The 24,187-nt window shown below is 31.5% G+C and overlaps 1 protein-coding gene across 8 annotated transcripts in view; it reads left to right on the top strand.

Annotated features, from left to right (window-relative positions):
- LOC148311093 (tyrosine-protein phosphatase non-receptor type 13-like) overlaps positions 1-24,187 on the top strand; it is a 325,348-nt gene that overhangs the window by 162,407 nt on the left and 138,754 nt on the right. For all 8 annotated transcript variants that reach the window (XR_015837312.1, XM_088257293.1, XM_088257291.1 and 5 more), the window contains exon 3: positions 13,220-13,267. Coding sequence is in view for 6 of the 8 variants with exons in the window: in XM_088257293.1 (XP_088113419.1) it covers positions 13,220-13,267 (48 nt within the window). In the remaining 2 variants the exon portion in view is untranslated. The remainder of the gene's footprint in view (positions 1-13,219; positions 13,268-24,187) is intronic.

Raw genomic sequence — 24,187 nt, 5'->3', positions numbered from 1 at the left:
TACGTAAACGCCAACATTGTTTCGTCGAATTGATTTTAAAAAAATAATAAAAATTATTCTGAAAAAAAGGTGCGGAACGCCGCTCCACCGCGTTACATAGTAAAAACGCCCTGAGAAAAACTAAATATTCGTACTATATAATGTATACAAGTATATAATATAAATATATATAGCTTTTTTTAGGTGTCTCAATATGAAACATTTATAAATGGATGTTTGAGCATCCCAAGGCTTACGACCTGGCATTTGGCTTGCTTAAGCGATCACTTTGCACACTTATGTAACGTTCACCGTTCTGCACATTTTTGAACATCTATATTTCACTAATTCTTGAAACTTGGATTTATCCCAGTGTCGGATATAATGAAAATAATATTAATATTCTTAAATCAATTTTTATGGCTACTTTTAAATAGTAAATATAAAGGTATTCTTATTTTTTTGTTTTGCTTAACTCATAATATTGAAATGCTTGCTAGGACTAATCAATTTTACTAGCAGATATTAGCCGGTTGTACCAGCAGATAACTGCACGGAATTTTAAACTCAAAGCACGCCCACAAAGCCTTGATAAGGTTGAAATTCCTGTATCTACTCACGTACGACAACAGAAGATACCGTTTGTGAAATTATAAATCATAGATTAAACTGTTTCTTCTTATATTTCTTGGTGAAATTGCATTTTATATAATAAAACGACTAAATTAAACTTTTCACATTTTTATTTTAGTTGACCAGTGACCGGAAAAATGGAATGAAAACGGTGTAGTTGTTTTATTATATAAATATAGATTCCTTAGAAACCTGCAATAAATTATATTTATTTTTACAATATTTTGAGTGTGTGCAAATACTTTTCCATATTTTTTATATTATTATTTGAAGTCTAAACATAGATGAATAAGCATTTCTTTATCTATATGAAATATTTATTTTTCATTATCGATCAGGTATGATAGGTTTCAGAACTGAGCAATTCGTGAAAACGTTTAAAGGCCTATCTTGGTTTTCCCGTTGGTCGTGGAGCATGTATAAAATTATTTCAAATGTTTAATACATTATACCATTATGATTTACCATGTCTATTTGCATACGACCACGAACATATCTCACAACTTCCTTCTAGTCGTGAAATAAGGCGGTGTAATCACAAAATTTATGATTAGATTAGTAATTGCGAAGGCAGTAATTATGACATACTCTCATCGTCTATTAATTATACGGGAAGAATAAATCCACGTAAGCTACCATTATTTATTTCTTGGGAAAATATTGTATAATTTAATATTATTTATGTACTTTAGAACCAAGGTGTCTTATCGCAAAATACGAGTTGATGTTCATTTTTTTTTTGTATTCGGGAAGTATGCATTATGTTATTAAAGGTTCGATTAATTTTTTTATAATTTTTTGGGGTATGTTGAACGAATATATTTCATTTTTGGTATCTCTATATAGATGGAGAAGAATATGGAAGTCTACAGAGCTTACGACCTGTCATGGTCAGGTTAAGTGATCACTTACACACGTGCAACATTCAACATTCTACCCATGATTGGTAACCACACTATTTAAAATTGTGGAACTCTTTATACTCGTATATAATTAATATCAATACACTGTGCATGTGAGTTTGCTAGAACCATTTACTATGATGGTTCTACTGCGGCGTACAGTTGCAATATTTATTTTACAATGTTTTACTTCAATTATTTGTATTGTTATCATTAAACAATCACTACTTTTGCTGGTTAAGTGATTACTTTATACTGTGTGTAACATTCACCATTCTACCCATGGTTGACACACTATTAAAATTTTTTGGGAGTCATACATATATTATAAATTTTATTACCTTCCATAATTCAGTTCATTACAGCTATCTATGATTGTATGTATTTACAAAGTTTTTATTAAGTATTTGGACACACTCAACTTTGCGAATATATTTTAACTAAATATTGTTTTGTATTTTTCACGAGTAGTAAACGAATGTTTTGATGTGTTTGAGAACTTCAATACAATTAGCTCGGTAGTCGTGAACAGAAATAGAGAAAAAAACTTTGATTGTATTTAATAAATTTGGCGAATTTTGTTTTGAAATTGTATTCAAAATTATACATTAATTGATTGTTACAAGGGAAAGCCCTTTTAAGTTATTAATGTAAAATTATAATTTTAGAGAATAAATGTTTATCATACTTACAACATTTTGAGTGTGTCCAAATACTTGTTCACAAAATCTGGATTATCTCCAATTACAGGAGTTATTTTCATTAAATAATAAAAATGAAAATGGTATTTTCTGGCGTTTCTCATGTGTGTGATTATAATCCAGGATTCAGACCTCACATACTAATATAAGAGTTTCTGCTTAGTAAAAAGCTTCTTTGCATCTCACCAATAGATGTCTCTAGTGAAGTTCTAGTGATTCAAGAACAAGGTTTCTAAATTGGTTCATATATACAGAACTACCAAGAATTTGAGTAGTGTGGTTGTCAATAATGGGTAGAATTGGTGAATGTTACACGTGTGTAAAGTGATCACTTAAACCAGCCTATGACGGTCGTCAGCCCCGTAAATGCCCAGACTTCCATATTCTTCTTCATCTTTAATCATACTTAGTCCAAAAACTGCCTCTACTGTATGCATATAAACGTGTAGAAACTTAAATTGCTTGCATATTTAACTTTGCACTTTTAGCCTTCAGTTGAAAATGTACATTATTCATCTGGCCTTATTCTTACTAAACAAGTTAAAAAGAAAAAAAACGCACACACTTTTTTCCTGTGATCTTTGTACATACTTCTGTATCTTCAGCGTTCAGCGATTATCGCCGTAAGTGGTTATTTAAAGTAAAAACAGAACCGGCTTCTTATTATCGATTTAATTAGTCGATTTGCAGTCTATCAACCGCACAACAAGTCGAACTACCGCAATTATTGCCTTTTACTAACGGTTATTGGTTATGACATACCCATCTTTTTTTAAATTAAAATTTGCTTAAGTCGGTTATTTTAACCTGTTTTTAATACTCATTATAATGTAATATGGGGTAATAATGTAAACCTTCAAAATCGTTAAAAAAACCAAAATAAATTTACTAGCCAATTTTTTAAATTTCTATCGTAGGCCCTGATTAAATGAATTGTCAGTTACACAAATGTCTTTTAACCCTTAGTTAATACACAATGTTCAAAACGAGAATATGTTTTAATAGCATTTTTATTTTATATAATTATTAAACCGTATTGAAAAGTATTCCAAATCGACTTACACGTAGTAGAGATGTTATATTTATGAACAAGTATTGTAGTGTCTTCCAAAAATATAACTTATCTGGTACGTGTGGGTCAATTTTGACCACAAATTTCAATTCAGTTTAATAATTAATACAACAATTATATTATTTATTGATTTGGCATTAACTTTATAGAAAAAAATGTTGATTATTACACTTTTTTAGACCACTTATAAGTATTTGTGATCACCTGTCAACAAAAACATCTGTATTTTTCGAAACTAGTCGTGTGAAATGAAATAAAACTCAATTAGTGGTCTTATACAACTGTTAAGTTTTTAATCCGTCATTAGTCCGCTTCCGTAGTGTAATGGTCAGCACGCTCGGCTACCGTTCTGGAGGTCCCGGGTTCGATTCCCAGGGGGGTCAAATAAATATAAGTGATTTTTTCACTCTAATATTTATTCAATATTACCTTGGACTGGTACCTGAAGCGGAGGGCTGATCACCTTTCCTTCATGTGTAAACGATCAAGATAACTCTGCGTTTATATGACGCAGAGCCTTATGCACCATTGGGGTGCGGATAAGGGTTTCATTAGTTTTTAATAATAATTTTAATCAAATCCGTGTTTATTTTAAACATTTTGGTTTCATAAAAAGAAAAAGCATTAAAAATATAATATATTAAATATTGTGAATAATGCAACAACCACTGTAAAAAAAAAACAAAAATATATGGGCTATTTTGACTCATAGATGGTACCTAGTTAGGTTAATATTTCTACGACTGGCGATCAGTTGCGTCAACGACTTGTAACGATATGCTTACAAATGGCGGATATTAAATAATTCGGCCTTTAATGCGTTCATATTTCAGATAATTATTGTTTACAAGTAATTATGTAAGTTTATTACCGAGCTCACTTTTGATTGTCGAGGTGTGGCATTGAAACCCCGTCCCAGAAATCGCAGGCCAATGACATCTCCCGTCCTGAGGAAGCAATTAGTTCGGTCTCGCGATTCGTCTCTGTCTAGATGAGTCAGCCGCTGTTTTGGATGACCGAAGGGCTTATTCAGAATCAGATATTAGTGTATAATTTTCCCCGCCTGTACTTAAAGCCCAGTTATCAATAGCCCGCAACGTAATATTCTTTAAACCCAGGATTGATTTAACGTGATTGACTTTTTTCTTCTAAAAACACCGCTTTTGTACTGAAAAAATTAGTTTTTCTTCAAAATACTTAAATATATGGTTTTGAAAAAAAAGAAACATTGAAAGGTAAGGAGTTTTAAAAAAAATAATGAAAATGTTTTTCAATATACTTATATTCTAAAAAAAATCTAATACAGATACATATATTTTTTTATAATTATGCGCAGGGACAGTCGAGCTCCTCGCGCACCCGATCGCTTACTGAATCACCCAGTTTCTGAATCCTCCCTTGAGTAAGCAGAACAAGATGAGAGAAGTTTTATTATATTAATTTCTTTTTATTTTACTTTAAATTCTTCACTCGTTCGGTTCACAAGCCCAAACCATCTCAATGCACTTTTCTTAATTTTTCGATAATGTCTCGCATTCATACTTTAATTTTTTTTAATAATTTGATGTTTCGAGAATAGCTTCTTTATCTTCTCACAGTTTAAATTATAAATATTGTTCAGATTCCGAAGGTGGCTTAACTAACAAGGTGACCTGGTTTCCGCGAACTTCAAGCCTACCACGTACAATGTCGGTATTGTGTTTGATATTCTACTTTAACGTTAATTAAAATTGTATTTTCTATTTGTAATATCCGCGCGTGATTTTAACAATCCTATACTTAAATTCACTCAAATTAAATTAATTTCTCATAAAATTATATCAAATCATGGTTATCAACTCCTGCCTTCTTTTATATATAACATAACAATTTGTATAGCCTCTCACCAGTCTGATGATGTCGGTAACGACGAAACCCGGTCGCTGGTCAAATAAAAAAGTGGAAAAGCTAAAAATATTGGTTTTAATCTAATAATAAATCTTTCATTTACTTATACCATATTTATTACGATTTTCTTCAGATACATTTTGATATTTTGTAATACACTATATTCATATTTATAGTCTATTTAAATGAGAAATTTGGCTTTGCTGTTGCGGGACCGATGGCGTGGGATGGGGTTCCACCAGTAGTTAGAAATAGTGCGGGTGAGATAATCTTTAGAAGAAGAAAAAAACAAAAAACGCATTTCTTTACCAAATCATTTCCACCATCTCCTTTTCCCTAATTCAACCATAGCGAAGCACGCTTGAGATAGTGTTTTATGTAAATGGCACAATATAAATTATTTAAATTTATATTTTTATTATTTATTTTAATATTTTCAACAGTTTTAAAAATATATGTTACTTATCTTTTGATTACACCTTTCATTTCACTATACACCAACATCCAGTAAATTCTTTTGTCATTATGAAGCACTTCCCTTGATTGCAGATTGCACTCCGCAGTTACTTAGCATCGTATCTATAATACACACTAATGCAATTGAACAATTATCCGTCTAGTGTACTGTGGTTACCGAACTATGCGCTTCTCACCAGGTATGCGAATTCAGGCGATCGGTTTTACTATAGACATCTTGTTCATTTCGTTTTCACGAGAATACATCTCGATACTATCGCTTTCTAAATTATATCACTGATTGAATAATGCATTTGAATGTCTATTTAATTGCCAATTTACTTTCCTTTCTTGTGGTTTTTATCGGGAAACGGAATAAAGTTTCATGTATTTTTTTGACATCTCAACGTAGATGAAGAAGAATATAGAAGTCCGGGCATTTACGGGGATTACGACCGTCATGAGCTGATTTAAGTGATCACTTTACACACGTGTAACATTCACCAATTTTACCCATTATTGACAACCACACTATTCAAATTCTTGGAAGCTCTATATATAAGAACCAATTTAGAAACCATGTTCTTGAATCATTAGAACTTCACTACAGACATAATCCAGATTTTTGTGAACAAGTATTTGGACACACTCAAAATGTTTTAAAAACGTTCTCCTGAAAAATCAAGTTTTTTGATTTATGACGTTCTTGAAAGGAGTGAGCGATATGTGTAATATATTCTAATTTAATGTAAGTATGATGGTTATTTAAATTCTTCGGAAACGTCAGTGCCTACATAAACCTTAGTGTAGCCTAATGTTTACTTAAACTCCGTTCACACAACACATGTTATGTTCCACTAACTACAAAATGCACTCAGCTTTTGTACATATATCCTACTCGTGATAATATTCTTGTTATGAACATTACAGCATCATTATACGAGTGTGGTTACTGTTACATTAGTGTGCACGTGTTGGACCAAGTTTAAACTAGATACGGAATAAACAACAAGGTTATTTACAACTGATAAAAATATCCTTGCTATTCTTCTAATCTTAGTTTTTCAGTAAATTAACCAGCGCATGAACTGCATACATAATTATTTTCAAGAAAAACATGGAAGTCTGTATTTACAGGGTTTATGACCTGTTTTCAGGCGGTTCTCAGTATGTGAATATAATCCGGGGTTCGGATCTTACATACAAATAAAAGAGTCTCGTCTCTGGTTAATGAAAGATTTCATTAATCCAACATAGATGGCTGTTGTGAACTCATTTGTACTGTGTCACGAGATTGATCAATATATCTAGAAGTTGCAAAGAGTTGAGTACTGTGGTTGTCAATTATGGGTACAATTGGTGAATATTACACATGTGTTGAGTGGTCATTTAACCAGCCTATGACAGGTCATACGCTCCGTAAATACTTTCATTTTCTTTTTCATCTATGTTGAGATGTCAACTAAAATGTAAAAAATAATTCCGAAGTGGAGACAATCCAGATTTGTGAACAAGTATTTGGACACACTCAAAACAAGACGGAAACGCACTGCAATTAACAAAATAATGATTCTGTCCACAGCTTACTATGACCGAGATGTTCAGCTAGCAATTACTTTCATTTACAGTACGGTACGTACATACTGTACTAATATACAGCAGTTGTAGCTACGCTAATTATCTAAAAGTGTTGCCTTTTCATTTAATTAACTTTTCGTACCGTAGTAACTGACGTCACGTTTTATTCCAGCTTATAAATACTCGTGTGTCATTAAAATTTTTTAAAACCAACATGTCCTTTGAAATTCTGAATTCTGAAAAAAATGGACCTTAACAGATATTTTTTAGTTTCTGACAAACTTCAGTACATTCATTTGTATCTACTCCTATCTTACCAGTCACTGACGTTACATTTGGCAACATACACCTACGGAAATTAAAGGACGATTCCAATCGCTACTGTTTTTTAAAAGTACATAGTATTATTCAAACTGCCTTATTACGTGTTTTTGACTACCATTGTAGTTTCGGTCTTCCTGTGTTATGCTATATAAAACATCTCATAAACTCCTCCAATCTCATATCCGGTCGCGTATGATACCAAGTCAGGAGAGTCAGTTGTCTTCTGAAAACATCACGTATTTCCTCTATCATACAATTGAGAACTAATTGAAGTATTCTTACGTGGCACCTTTAAGTAGGCAACAGATGAGATGACTGAGATATGCCATCCTTCGACACTTTACTGCTGTCAGTATTCTCTATGGAGCCAGCCAGCCTTTCAGATGTCTTCAGCATTGTTAATCAATATTTACGTTGGTGAAATTCAAAGTATTCTTCTGTATATCGTCATTTCGGATGGCTCATTTTATAAACGCTGTTATTAATAAATATGTAACGTGAAGCAATATCCTTCTTAGTTTTCTGGAATTTCATTATCTCTCATAAAATTACACATTCGGGGTTCACCCCAAATACTTCAGCATCTTCTTATTACATTTTAATGACAACTTTATGTAATATGTAAATGATATTCTATCCAAACAATTGGAACACGTGTTACTGATTTAATTACATTAAATTTGATTGCACTACACTTTAACGTTATTTTGTTCACATTTATGGTATTAATTACGTGCTTAAATGCATATGATATTCGTAAAATATCCCGAAATACGTTTATACACCACCGAGTGCTTGACATAAGCAAAAATACATACGTAAATTGATGTTTTATGAAATATCGACTCTTTTCTTTCTTTTCCATCAAACCAGACTTAGCCACAGCAACGCGTGGCTGGGTGCAGCTAATAAACAATGAAAACACTCAATATTGAATGCGTTACTTTTTCAAAACGATATCAAGAACATCTCATATTTTATTGCTAGCGTGTTAATTCATATTCGATGTTTTCTTTTTCCTTTTTTAATGTATCTTTTTATAGTTTTTACTCCGATCCATTAACCATTATATTAAAATGATTAAAAAAAAACACTTGTTTTTTACCACTTGAGTTTTATTATAGACTACATGTTTCAGAAGTTAAACTTCCATCATTCAGGTCTGTATAATAACTAAAATATAAAATATAAAATTGTTCTATAAATAAGGAGAGGGGGAAAGTAAAAAAAAAAATAGTGGCCAAACTGCGAGAAATTCAAAGATTAGAATTAAAGAACATCAGAGCGGTCTTGTTAGTAATTATTTTTCGGAATTCGCAAATCACATGATATATACTAATCATTCATTTCACTCTCATAAATTAAAATTATTACACCTTGTTCCATATAAAGGCCAAATTATGAATTATCTTGAAAATTTAGAAATCCAAAAAAACCTAAATTCTAATAATAATTTATTAAACAATATATTGTTTCGAAATTCTTCACCTTTGCTTTCCATTTTTCCTTTGTTTTCAAACTCCGCCTCTTGGCTAACCCCTTCCCCTTACTTTCCCCTCTCCTTATTTATAGAACAATTTTATATTTTATATTTTAGTTATTATACAGACCTGAATGATGGAAGTTTAACTTCTGAAACATGTAGTCTATAATAAAACTCAAGTGGTAAAAAACAAGTGTTTTCTTTAATCATTGTAACAGGTCTTACCACAAAGTTAATGCCGAAACAATAAATAAAACCATTATATTCATGAATCATTTATAACTACGTTTTTGTTCAAATATTTAACCAACTTACCACACTTTGTAAAATACCTATTTCTCCAAAGTCCTCTCGAACTATCATAACAACGTTTAAAAACCATCTTGGCTTTTTATTTTTAGCGCTCAAAACTCTGGGATCGGTTTTAAAATTACCAGTCGTTATATAAAAAAAAATACTGTTTAGATAAAAGCGAGTCCCCGTGCTCTCTTTAGGGGGTGAGTCTTCGTTTGTTTAGGTGTTCATAGACATCTACTTTGTGCCCAGCACGATACACGCCACCGGGACAAGCTTTCGGACCCAAATATCGACCCAGGGCAGGGTTGCCAGGTGGTTAGTTTTCAGAACGTATGAAAGGTTATTAAAATAAATAAAATTCCGAAAATGTTGACGCTTCAGTGTCAATTTTTTTATTTGAGAATTTTCTCATCCCATTCACTTACGTACGATTTCGGCTTTCTTTCCACTTCATCATGTATGTAATGTAGAAAATATACATTTTTGGTATCTTAAATGTCATTTACATACAATAGGCTTTTGTCAAGATGTTGTATTATTGGCTAATAAATTAAAATGAAAAATCACAAGACATCGATAACATTTTTATAAAAATCTGTAGGGAACTAAGGGAGATATCAAAGTTTAAACGTTAAATATTTTAATAAAACGAAAAACGTGCGCTCGCATACGTCATCAAATTTCCGTCATCGAAAGTTTTATGACGTCATATGGTTTATTGTCTATGATTTATGCTGTTATAGTATGGATTGTTTGTTTACCACTACACTACCATTTGTGTTATACAAATATGAGGGGAGGGGGGGGTGAAAGGGTGGACCATTGACATCAACAAATAGAGCCGCCAATAATTTAGCAATGACACCAACATTAAAATAACTCCAACGTTTTTATGACGTCATTCATTGCCAACTTGCGAAAATAACGTTTTTTCGAAGGCGTGTTTTCCAAAAGAAAATTATGAATAAAATTATTAATTATATCGGCTATTATAAACACAAAACGAGTCTAATACAATCCTTTACAGGTTGAGTATGTTACATTAGATTTTACAAAGATCCATTCCATACAAGTAACATATATCTTCGTATAATAATGTGTTTAATTTATAAAACAGCATTTTCGCACAAAATCACATTTAACGTCCATTGCCACATGTGTTCAGTCCGACAGAAATGACCACGCCGACTTGCATTACTATTTGAATGACGGAATGATATTATTAATAATCTTCTCTCAGTTACCTTTAGAAATTATAATTGTTTTACCATTTCAAGTTAAAACCAATAAAAATATGTATAAATCTGCAACAACAAAAAAAGACTTTATGTAGTTGCAAATGTCCGTCGGAAACTAAATAAATGATGGAGCGTGGTTTGCTCAGCTGCCACTGCGGGCGCTCGATGAATCACACGTATATTTGAGGATTAAAAGGATAAAACATAAGTTTTATGTATGTTTAAAATATAAAAAAAATATAAACAGAGGAGAAAAATGATGATACGGTAATTGAACCACAACTAAGAAAAATACAAGGCAAACTAAACGTATATGTGTATATTTGGACGAATACGGTTAAATTCATATATTTATTTTAACTGCAGGCAATTGGTAAATTCCTCTTAGTTTTTTGTAATATATCCAAAATTAAACAAGGTTATTGGAATGAATTCTACTTTTATTTACACTTACTTATATGATAATATGTGACGCGTTTCGTTTTATTAAGACATTATCAAACGCTCTGTGTAATGTCTTTATAAGACGAGACCCGTCTCATAAAATCATATATGTGTAAACAAAATTAGAATTCAATCCAATAACCTTGTTTAATTTTGGATATAACACCAAAAAAAATCATATATATTGACACATTCAGGCATTGAAGATATTAACCCCAAACAAATATTTAATTATTATTTATTTGTTCATGTGTAGGATGTACGTACATAAATGTGTAGATGGAACAATGTCACGTTAATTGGATCCGTTACCTTATGGGCTCTGCCAGTCCAGTACCCTTTCATCCCCAGGTGTTCGTTGCGGGACAGCATAGAGTTGAACATTTCTACGTTTAATTAGATTTTTCTTTTGTGTAGTATTCGTCGTTTACCGTCGCCTCCGCTGTAAACAAGGCTAAACCGTATTTTAAAAGAATTTCTAAAGGTCGTTGCAACGCTTTGTTGGAACTCATTTAAACGGTGTCTCACGGTGATAAAATAACGTTTTGCTTTTGTTTTCGAGTCATTTGTCGAGCTGTTATCGGCGCAAACGGACGGCACACTAATTTATTATGAAACGTAAAATATCGACTATGGTATCTGGTATTAAATCACTAAAAACAAACATCTCTGGGCAGGTGAAAAACGTTTTTCTTGTTATTTCTTACAAAATCTATGCTTACGATATATTACTACGCGAGTTTTAAAAACTTGGTACTATCAGGTATGCCAAACACTTGAAAGCGGTCAGGTCAGGAATTGAAACAATCGGCGGGTGTGTATGAGGAGATGCATGAATGTGGAAGAGGCGATGAGATTTGCAAAGACAGAGTGGTGTGGCGGTCTATTCTTTCTGCCTACCCCTGGGGGAAGCGGCGTGATGGTTAGTTAGTTAGTTTTTGTTCGAACGGTAAAAATAGAAATAATATCGTTTGTATGTATATAATTGTTTTAATAGTTTAATCCAGTTGTTCAATCGTAATCCAATAATATCCAGTAATCCAATTTAATCGTGTGTAATCCAAGGTTTACATAAAAGTTTTCCTGTTGTTTTTTTTTTCTTTATAAATTAACAAGCAAATGCAACAAAAATATTACGAGTTATAAAAGTTGGACACAGTAAAAATATGCACTTTATGTGGTAATGACCACTTTTCCAAACAAATACTAGTTTTTGTTTACATTTTTTGTTGCAAAATAGGTCACAATCGCCAACTTCGGCGTCAATTAGTTTTTCATGAATCAAAACTTAAAATTGTGCCAAATGTAATATTTCGAATTATCTTCTTCTTCTTCACGAGCCCTCTGTCCTCCACTGCTGGAGTAGGGCCTCTTGCGTGTCATTTCCTTCTGTTGGTTTCTACTTCCCATAGCAAGAATGTCGTTGTACCATCTCTTTTGGGGTCTTCCGACGCTTCTTTGGTTTCAAGGTCTTAATAATTTTGGGGTCGATCTTATGGGGTCCTGTCTTGCAATATGTCCTGTCCATTGCCATTTGAATCTTGCCACGTATTCCATTATATCCTCTATTTGAATTAATATACATTATTATTTAAAAGAATCGTTTCATATGTATCTTTGCTTTAATGGCTAAGCTTTTTCTATATAAAAATCAAAAACATGTTTAAAAAAATTACAAAACACTTGTTTTAATTAGCAGATTTGCAGCTTTCTTCTTGACCTACATAATTTCTTAAAATACCAACTCTTAGCTTTTCTCTTATCTCGCCCGATTCCCGATTATCCCGTACTTTGTACAGTATTATATTTTAAAGCTCTTGAATATTCTCTCAGAAACCTTTTGTTGCGATATTCTCCCATAAAAGTACACTGTACGTACTTCAGGCATCGTGCTTGAATTACCATAAATGAAAAAGGTGAATACTTTAGCAGTCATAATAAGTTGACTTTCGTACAATATCTCTGTCAACAAGTCCAACAACGATTAAGGGCCCATCTTACATTTCTTGGATCATTTTTTATACTCAAGTATTCTTTTCTTATAATAAAAATAGTGAAAAACGACACATAAAAAATGGATTTTTAAACAATTCTATAAATCTCTAAAGTATTATATGTTATACTAATATTGTAACCATTCTTTCATATATAATACGATATGCATCCTTTTTTTTACAATTTTATTTTGAAAAAGAATTGTTAACGTGTATTTTTTATTGTTTCAGGGCTTTGCAGCGTTCCTCCCAGTAAATTAACAGGATCTTTTTCACAAGGTGAGTTTTATTAATATATTTATGTTAATTTTGATATTACATTGTAAATAAAGATTATCGTTCACAATGAATCCCTAGAACAGGTGCAAGAATTTTTATATCTAGGAAGCATGTTCACAAGGGATGGAAAAGTCGATAAGGATATTGAGAGAAGAGTGAATGCAGGGAATAGAATAAATGGTGCTTTGAACAGAGTGATTGGGAATAAGAATATGTCCATGGAAGCCAAGCTAGCGGTTCACAACGGCGTGCTAGTACCGACACTAATGTATGGAAGCGAAACATGGAACTGGCAAAGGAAGGATGAAAGCAGAGTGAACGCTGTTGATATGCGCTCCCTCAGACGAATGTGTGGAAAATCATTGTATGACAGAATTAAAAACGACGATAAAAGAAAGGAATGTTAGGCTGAACGAGAAATAATTGAAAAGATTAGGAAGAGTTCTTTGCGGTGGTATGGACATGTGGAGCGAATGGATAACGAGAGAATGACTAAGAAAACATATGTGGCGAATGTGAGAGGGAAAACAGAACGTGGACGGTAAACGGGGATGGTATGTAGTAGTAAATAATATTTTAAAAAAATAAATAATAAAACTGCTCCTTGTCATTGTCAAATGAATTTATTCGACGTAAAAAAAATATGAACATCGTTGTATCGTATCTCGATACACATTGGCATAATCACTTTAAACAATATTTTATTTATTGTTTCGGCATTTACTTTGTGGTAAGACATGTTGAAATTATTTAAGAAAACACTTGTTTTGTGTTTACATTTAGACCTAAAGATAGCCTAGTTACCCTAGTTTCCGAAACTTGTTGTCTTAAATAAACTTAAGTGGTAAAAAGGTGTTTTCTTCAATAATAACTTTAAATAAACTAAAATAACAACTTTATTGTTAACAGCCGTGATAATCTAAGAACTTAAATTTACTTTCAAGCCAGATTTTCTAGATTAATTAGTTTCTTTAACAATAAGACTTCTTCCGATTCACCTTAACTCTATCTTACCTTAACGTGACTCATGTAACATTTAATCTTATCTCATGTTTATATTTATTTCACTAACCTCTTTGTTAGCTCTCTCTGCCCAATAATTTTAAACACCTAACAAGTACAAACCTTAAAAAGTAAGTATATATTTCGTAGGTTAGTAGATATTGTTTAACAGAAATAACTTTACCAAGGAATACGTATACACACGAACATGCGCATATATGCATGTGTGTAATGAGTTTATTGTGTATTTTGTTTGAATTGTGACTTATTCTGATTCCAGATACTTCATGTCTTCATATGATACTCGTACGTATGTTTATAAAAAAATACCTTTACTCTGATATAACGAGTAACGGTTATAACGAGCAAATTCAGTCGGTCCCGTCATCCTCGTTATAACCGAGTTTGACTGTATTTCTTTCTATATATCCTCGCGGACTTATCACTGCAAACAATTAGTGTTTTTGCCTAGAATTTTCACTCATGAATTACATGAAATTATAGTAACTTTAAACATAAAGAGTAAATCCACTAACGAGTAGGCATAGGCTATGAAACTTATAAAGTTGAAGCCTGAGTAGGGACATGATAAACGGTGTTGCATAAGCCGTGGCTAGATTTTAGAGTCATTTGGACGTTGGGTAATTAAAAAAAAACTGCAAACAATTTCTTCTAACAAACCATGAACGTACAAGTGATAGTGTTCAAGGTTCGCATACTTAAGTGAAAAATATACATAACTTAAATTATAAAGTTAGAGTGACTTATGAATAAATATAATATTTTGCTGATGTTATTATTGCAAAGATAAAACTTGATGTAATAGTTATATAAACACAACAAAGTTTTGATAAGAGAGAAGATTAATGTTTTTGCGTTATCTTCGTATTGTTCGTTTAGTATGCTTAATAGCTCTACCCACTTTAGGCATTTTTCTCTTTACCAACAAATAATTTATTTCGAGTGATCATTCTCCATTACAACGTCCATTAACTGCTTTTTATTAATGTTTCTCGAGATTTATTACATTAATATTAATGCACGAAGAGAGATGAATAAGGATGAACGCTTATTTATAATTATTGTTTGTAATACGAGCTCAATTAAACAGTGTTGCCATTTTAATTCCGCACATTTGGTTTTCCCATCACGAGATCCAATGCGACATTCCTTGATAACTTAACTTTTTTATTTTAATTTATTATTTGGTGAATTGTTATTAATCTTTCTCGATCTTTACGTTGAATATGGAAGTGATAACTCAAATCTCAATAACGAAATGAAGAACATTTTCGTTATGAAGGTAAAAAATCAACTCTTACTTTAAAAAAATAATAAATTCAAGGGAAAGATAATTTAAAAAAATGTTTATATTTACAAAATGCTTATATATAACCACTCACCGAGATTTTCTTCTTTCGGTTCGAGACGTACCCATCTCTTCCTCAAGACAATAATTACGATGTGATTAATATATGTAAGACAATATTATTATCACTATACCCGCATGCAAAACATGCTATACGTCTCTACCAAAGCACTATTAACACACTTAAACTACATAAAATATTGATCAATCAGATTAATATGGTGTGTAGTTGTATGCGTGTGAATAGTAGCTATGGTAGTGACATGTAGTATTGATTTCATGTAGGTTTAAGGATTGTCCTGACGAAGAAACAGTTACGTCTCAAAACTCAAGACTGAAATTTTATTAGTATAACTTTCTGTTTGTAAAACTGTGACCACAAAGTAAATGCCAAATATATAATAAAAACATTAAATTTATATTGTTTATTAAGTTCGACATAAACTTTGTGGAAAACATGTAGGTACCTATGTGTAAAGACCACTTAAAAAAGTGGCCAGTTCAAAAGTGGTATTATGCAAGTTTATATTCAAAGGTCATGTTAATCTGTTATCCAGGAACCGACAAATCTAAAACCATTCGCCTTGTATTCTGGGCGTTAACTCTTGTAGCGTCTATTTTTCTACGTGTGTATGAGAAGGATATCCTTTCCAACTGTATTACGAGAGCAAAAAGCTCTCTTAGAAGTGAAACCCCATTACCGAATTTTCTCGTATCGCCGAGCGCACTCAATCAAATTAATTCATTCTCCATTTTATTTTAGCATTCGACCATCTTGATCTCAAATTCCACATAAAAAAAACTCACCGTTATTCTTCTTTGTTATTTTTTTTGAAGTAGGTACCTACAATTTCATTGTTAGAAATTCATAATTTAAATCAGAGATGGGATAATATTTTTAATCCCTGGTTTTGCCTAGGGTGTTTATTTTTAATCTCCTGTATTACCTAGATCTAGGGTGTATTTTGCAAATGACATCGGTAAAATCCTGTGAGTTAAAAAGAGTGGCTTATCAATTATACTGAATTTAGCATTTTTAATGGATGTAAATTGTAATAATAAATGGAAAACTTCAAATAATGTAATTTATACGGTTTTATAATTGTTTGTATCTTAAATTGATTCCTTGTATGCTTATACCATAAATTTGCACAATTTGTTTGACTTAAAATTTAAAAGTAACACAGAATGAACAATTACATTAAAAAAATTAAGAGAAATATTTGTGTTTTTATTATTCACACAAATATTTCAATTTCATACTATTTCTGTGAGCCTAAGCGGCTCGTTATTGGAAATAGGTATCAAATTGTGTTAGGGTGGGTTCAAACCGAGAAACTCTGACTTAAGAGTCCGCGACACTAACCACGGGACCACAACCCGAAAACATGTGACAAAATATTAAACCAATACCAATCCTGATTATGTTTGTAGTTATAAATTTACAAGTATCCACTTGCACATTAATTTTGCAAGTACAAGAATACTAGTAATTTATTATTAAGCGAAAAATCATATACATATACGAAATAACTTTTGAATGCTGCGAAATTATGTATTATTAAAATCTGTTTTTTTTGTTGTTGCAATTTAGTGAAAAAAATATTCTGACTAATTAATAAGACAAATAATGAGTATGCAATTCCGTGCGCATGAAATAGGGGGGAAAACATTTAGCCAGCTTTTTAGAATAGAACATTTAATGTATAATATTATTCTGTTTTTATTTCTACACTAATTTGATCATTAAAAAATTCTAAAAAAAAATATTTTGTGTTCATTTCTGTATGATAAATTATAGTAACATTTCTTTTCGATTTCACAATAAGAACTTCCAGCAAAGAATTCCAATAGCAACGTCAGAGCTTTATATAATTTTAAATTAAAGTGAAATACTTTGTAAACATCTAATTTTTTTTTTGTTACTTTGGAAAAAAAACGCGTGATATCAACTTGATCTCCCATTCCGTTTCTTATTTAAAATTTTAAGGGAAGTCACAAATTGATTTATTTAGGAGAATTTTATGTAACCTTGATCTCTTTTGTATAACTTTTACAAGTAGTCCAGAAAACCGCTGAATTTTTGCTTTTTTTGTTGAAAGAACTGGATTTCTCAGTAAGGTTAATCGCTTCCTGAGCTTCGAAACGTTATAAATCAAAGCCTACGTTCCTTCTTTTATACCAATATGCAAGTAATAGTTATTACGTATTTGTGTAGCGCTTCTTCTCAATATATTCTATTTGATTTACAGAACATCTGAAGAAAATATAGCCTTCCAATTTCAGCAATCATACTCTCAATTTATTGACGAACATATTTTTCAGAAAGATAATAAGTCTTCTCTCGCTTTCAATCCATACAATCGAGTTATTCCTTATTTTATAAGATTATATTATTGTTCAACTTATAATTGTTTGGTAACCTCTTGGTGAACTTTATTGATTTTTTTTTAATACGTACATTATTTTTGGAATTCAAAATTCGTTTATCGTGACACGTGTTTACAATTTATCGTGACACGTGTTTCGATGCATTCAGAATCATCATCGAACACCATATTATTGTTGCTAATAAATGGCATATAAATGATCCTGAAATTTTAATCATAAATTCTACAAATAGACTATCGAATCAATTTTTTTAAAGGTACTTATTTTAATGGATAAAATAAGGTACATTCTTTTTTATTAACCAATATAACTATGATAGGTTTTTTTTTTCAAAATTATATATATTAGCTGCCTGAGTTTGCTCTTCGCCAGCCTTGCCTTTTTATGTCTAGTATGTCCTTAATTCGTTGATGCCTTTGCTTAAGTTCTCCGTTGTGTCTTTATTTAATGGGTACCATTGTTGCTGTTATATTCCTGAAAAAATATTCAGTTTATTTGAACCTTTTTAAATTCTTATATACAAGCTTAAATGTCGCATTAAATCGTAACGATAAAGTCACATTTACAAACGTTTTTTTTTCATCACCTTTCACTTCTGCTAGGGCTAAGCTTTTTGCATAGTACCTCATTCCGAAGTAATTTTATGGAGTGCTGATAAAAATAAGTTCACTTTTATTACAGTGACAGCTGTCCCTTCTCGCAAGTGATGAATATTCCTCATTGTTTCGCCGGGTGTTGATTTTCCAATATTTTTCCGGTCGCGCCATTTCATCACAATAAAATAATTTTCCGCTCTCCCGTTTATTAGGGTCGCCGTGTAAAAAAGGGACCTTCATCCCGTTTTACGACCGAGTCCCTTGTCGTGACCATTTTTTAAATAAATTCCCAGTTCCCGTCCGATGTGGAACATTACAAAGTGGCGGGATTACTGCTCTTTTATGGACCGACACGGAGACGCTCTACGACGCTGTTTCGATAGAGAAATTTTTATTTTCATCCTAACGGACGCCATTGTAGCAATATGTCTCTGTCACGAAGCTTCGCGGAGCCAGGACAAATTACGGAAATCAAGAAAGGACAGGCGACTCCAAAAAATCAGACCCTGAACATCAACACATATCTGAAATGCGGGAAAATCTTAACCACCTCACGTCTAGGTTTTTATTCCTATATTAGATGTACCCTGGCACGCGTTGCTGTCGCTCAGTCTGGTTAAATGGGAAATAAAGAAAATTTAATGGACACATTTCTTTTGTTTAATTTCACAATGCTCAAGAAGCATTGAAAATATTCAAAATCTATGAAAAACCAATGCTATTAAAACATTGAAAATGTTTTTATGACAACATCTGTCAAGAAGCACGTTTCCTCCATTAGAAATCTTTAGTATTTCGCGTATTTTTGCAGTTACGTTAAATTTAAGTAGATTTTGAATAAACGAACATTCATATTTTTATTTCAATAGATAGATAAAACACGCGTGTATTCGAATGCAACGTTGTCTTCAGCCGCTCTAAATAGCGCCTTAGCGACTTAGGGTAGCAAAAATAATTACACGTCGATTTAATTTTTATTGGCTTTATTTTAACATCTTTAGTTTACACGAACTAAACAAAATACTTACGACTAAACATTTAAATATCCGGCATCTTACCGTATATTAAACGATATTATAATATTTCAATTCACCGAATGCATCTTAATATTTTTTATGTATGTCAAAAATAGGGATACTTTAAAATGATGGCTAATGCAACAATGTCGGAGTCCCGAATATCCGGATTTAGGTTGCCAAGGACCCTATCAACTATTAGAAGTGAAAATTAGCTGTATTTAATCAATGCAATTTTGAAAGTGCTTAGCAATTGGATTATCATTGATTCGTTGTATTATTTTCTGAGGTTCTTTGGATAGGTCAACAACGACTATGAACATAGTAGTGATTAACCAAAATTTGGGCCAGGTAAAGCGATTCGTTACCAAAATGTTGCCATGATTAGAGCTATACCCTTTCGACTTACCTTACCGCTGCGCTGTGTTGATATAGGAGGTATCTGAATTAATCCTACACTTAATATAACGATATAATCAGAAAGCTTTACGTTCCCTGTGGAGTTCTCCTAATCCTGTTTACCAGCACGGCGTTCATGGTTTCATGAGTTCTAAGTATTATTCACTTTCATATGTATAAACTGTTACCTAAATCATATTGGTAATGAAAACTCACCAAATGTTGTTATTATATCTGTTGTTTCGAAGACAAAAACATCCTTATCTTCTCAGTTTATATTGATTTGGAGATCTTAAGCCATTATGTTTGAAATTATATCCGAATGATAATACTTGTACGTTTGATTGTTTTCTAAACGTTAACTATGTAGTGACATGGGAACTCTCAGAACTTAAGTTACGATTATTAAAAAAAAACGACATACATTTTTCTGTTTACGACCTTGCTTCGTCTTTTGTTACCTTTGAGTCTAGTTGTACATACGCTATTACGGTGAATATTTGTGTCAATGCATGTTTTTTGCATGCAATTGTTTTTTTCAAATCTTTAAATGTAAAGGAAAATAATCTCTACGTGGACAAAAAACCTGAGATATATAGAGTATTTTTTTTCTTTCAAAATGTAGAAAGAAGGCCTCACATTTTATAGCGTCAAAATTTGTTCTATGAGACTTTTTCAAAAGCTTGTCTCAGATTCAAAAATATTTTAACATCAAGGACCTGAATCTATTGATTAAATATTATTAATTAGGAAGTGATATTAAGTTAATACCGATACCATTAGTAAAAAAAAACAGCCATTTGTCCATCTAACACTAGTTTAATACATATGTATTAGTTGTTTTACGTAACACTCACATGATCATAAGGCCTGTGAGGCCACCGATTGTTACATCAAAGGAAAAACACGTCAGAAATTAAAGGTTAAGAGACTTCCCTTACTGACGTCATTGCGTGTGTAATAAAATGGTAATAACTTCGAACAAAGGGCATCACGTAAAATAAGAATTGTCGAGGTTCAATAGAGGCTTTGTTGAGAAGCGAAAAAATCACAAATCACATTACACTGGAAAAGGAGCGCTAACGTATTTTATGAATTTCCTCGAATATAATCTTTTCATAAAGATGAAATATACGATTTTTTTACCAAAAAACCTCTCAGTTTTTATCCAAAATGGGGAATCGTTTGAGGTCTTGAAATTTTTAAGGCGTTCAGCGAACCGAGTTGAATGTGGGAATGTGAAAAAGAATTGTTCTAATGCTCTGGAAAATGTATTTCACTGTTTCCTTAAAAAAACTCCAGGAAAATCACTTTTTTTTCATAGAACATTTAAATATTTGTTTTACAACTATTATTATCCTTTTATTTATTATTTTTTGGTGACTATGTACACTGAAAAGCGCATTTAAAATTCGTCATCACATAATTACTGTGGTTAAACTCGAAATTCGTTTTTATAAATAAATAACCAAAATTTCTTGAATGTTTTTCGTAGATACTTTGTGCCATATTTTATTAACTTTATAAAATAAAACAACTTTGTTTTAACCACTTATTCATCACATTTAATCAATTTTTTAAACACATTTTCATATGGTGTACGGAGTGCGTGGAAGTTTTTGGTATCGTAAGGGAAGGGTAATTATCTATAACCTATTGAGTATTTCAATGTTTTAGGATTAGTACATAAATCCCAATGATGCCATGTTATTGTTGAAACCGGTAGGGAAAATTATACCAATATAAAGTGGTAAAAACAAAATTATTTTATTTTATAAAATAACAAAAACTTTGTACGAAATATTTACTTCCCGTCTTCTTTCTCCTATCAATATATTTTTACATGTTGATTATTTTACTCATAAACCAGCGCTAGTCCACTGCTAAAAGTGGACCAACTGCAATATTTCTCTTATATTTTTATTGTAAAATAAAATATGAAGGAATGTTGCTTTTGATTTTTTTTCTTACCTCGGTAATCTTACCTTTTGACAACTTGTTATATTGACCCTCAAGTGTGTTCATAAAGCTATGTCAGATCAATGGCCACTAATAAAAGGGCTTAATGTTGATCACAACCCTTTGATATCATTAAAATATTATCATATACAATATCAATAAAAAAATGAGAATAACATTAAAAACTATAATATTGAATAACATTTCAAATGAACTTACATATCTCTGAGAAAAACATTTTTAGAATACATACATACCTATTTATTGTAACTGCAGACAGTTGGTAGAATTCCATATTGAATTGTTGGGTAATATATCCAAAATAAAACAAGGTTTGTAACATATATATAAATAAATGTAGAATTCAATCCAACAAACCTTATATATATTATTATATTACCCAACAATTACATACATACCTGATGACAAGGATTGCTAGTTATATTGACCTACGAGTGTGTTCATAAAGCCATGTCAGTTCAATGGCTGCTGAGAAAAAAAATGGCATAATTTTGATCAGTAACCTTTGATATTAATAAAATAATTCCGTATTACACAAAGCATGAAAATAACTATAATAACTACAACATAAAATTACATTTCAAATGTACTTACATATCTCTGAGAAAAAACGTTTTGGTTCTATTGAGAAAGGAATTGTAAAAGTGTGTGGGCAGAACCCTATTTCACATCCCCGGGCCTAGCCTTTGTAAGATGAATCATTTACCTGAATATTTTAATAAAACATTTATTATTCATACGACTATTCTTGGAAGAAAATAATAAGAAAGCTTTTTATTTCAAATGTTTCTTTTGATTTTTAATGTTGAAACGTTTTATCAAGTTTGAAGTATTTTCTTATAATAAATTGCTTACTCTTGTACCGTATATAAATATATATATATATATATATATATATATATATATATATATATATATATATATATATATATATATATATATATATATATATATATATATATATATATATATATATATATATATGTATATATACATATATATATATATATATATATATATATATATATATATATATATATATATATATATATATATATATATATATATATATATATATATATATATATATATATATATATATATATATATATATATATATATATATATACAGTGGGTGGCCAAATTATTAGGGACACTTCGAATTTCCTGTAATTTTCATGTTCAAATGAATTTAATGAGCAAACAATAAAGTTTTTAAATTATTTTTTTATTTATTGGGGTTCTTTATTTAGAATTAAGAAACAATGTAATCAAACATTTAATAAAAGTAATTAATTTTTATAAAAAAAAGCGATTATTCAAAAATTTCAGAAAAAACCGTAATATTTAGTAATAACACCCTTTGCTGCGATTACAACTTCCAAACGTCGGGGCATGCTTTCTATGCAGATTTTTGTATTGGGCCGAAGATTAGGGTTACCATGCCATACTCTGATAAGAGTTTCTATCAGTAACCGCTTGGTGGTGATGACTTTTTTAGCAATTTCCCGTTTCTTTAGCCTCCAAATGTTTTCAATGGGGTTCATATTCAGCAAATTGTCCGGGCAAGGCAAAACACATACTCAACAGACGTTTTTTTCAGCCAGGAATGCGGTTACACTCCTGATTTTATGACACGGTACCTATTCATGCATAAACATATACTCTTCATCACCAGGGAACCATTCCTTAGCCTCGGCTGAAGCCGACTTTTCAGTACTCGCTGGTACTGGTCTTGCCTCTTGGTCCCTTTCATGATATGGAGGTGTCCCATACCCTTAAATTAGATCATGGACCACAACATTATGCTAACAGGGTGTTTTTAGCCCTCTTCACCAGGCAGTCCGGGTGGAATTTTTCTCCTGGGCCCCGTCGGACGAATTAAGTTTTTCCCACCAAAATTTTAAATGTTGACTCGTCTTAGAAGCAGACTTATAAAGTATTACCATGATTGCAAAAATGTGTATTTTTTATTATCTTCTTATTTTATTATACAAATATAAGTCATAAATACTCGGTTCCAATCCGAAACAGTCATATTCCGGAGTGCTCTGGCCCATAAGAGTCGTTTCTTCTTCATGGGCTCAGTCAGGCGTAGTTTTTTGGTTGGACGTCAACCAATTAGATTTACTTCAACTAACCGTCTCCAAACTGTCATTTTGGAGGC

The sequence above is a fragment of the Brachycentrus maculatus genome, unplaced genomic scaffold (genome assembly GCF_059751285.1).
Source record: "Brachycentrus maculatus isolate JH-2025_06_01 unplaced genomic scaffold, ASM5975128v1 h1tg000077l, whole genome shotgun sequence".
NCBI classification, from domain to species: Eukaryota; Metazoa; Arthropoda; class Insecta; order Trichoptera; family Brachycentridae; genus Brachycentrus; species Brachycentrus maculatus.
This window is presented reverse-complemented; position numbering and strand designations above follow the sequence as displayed.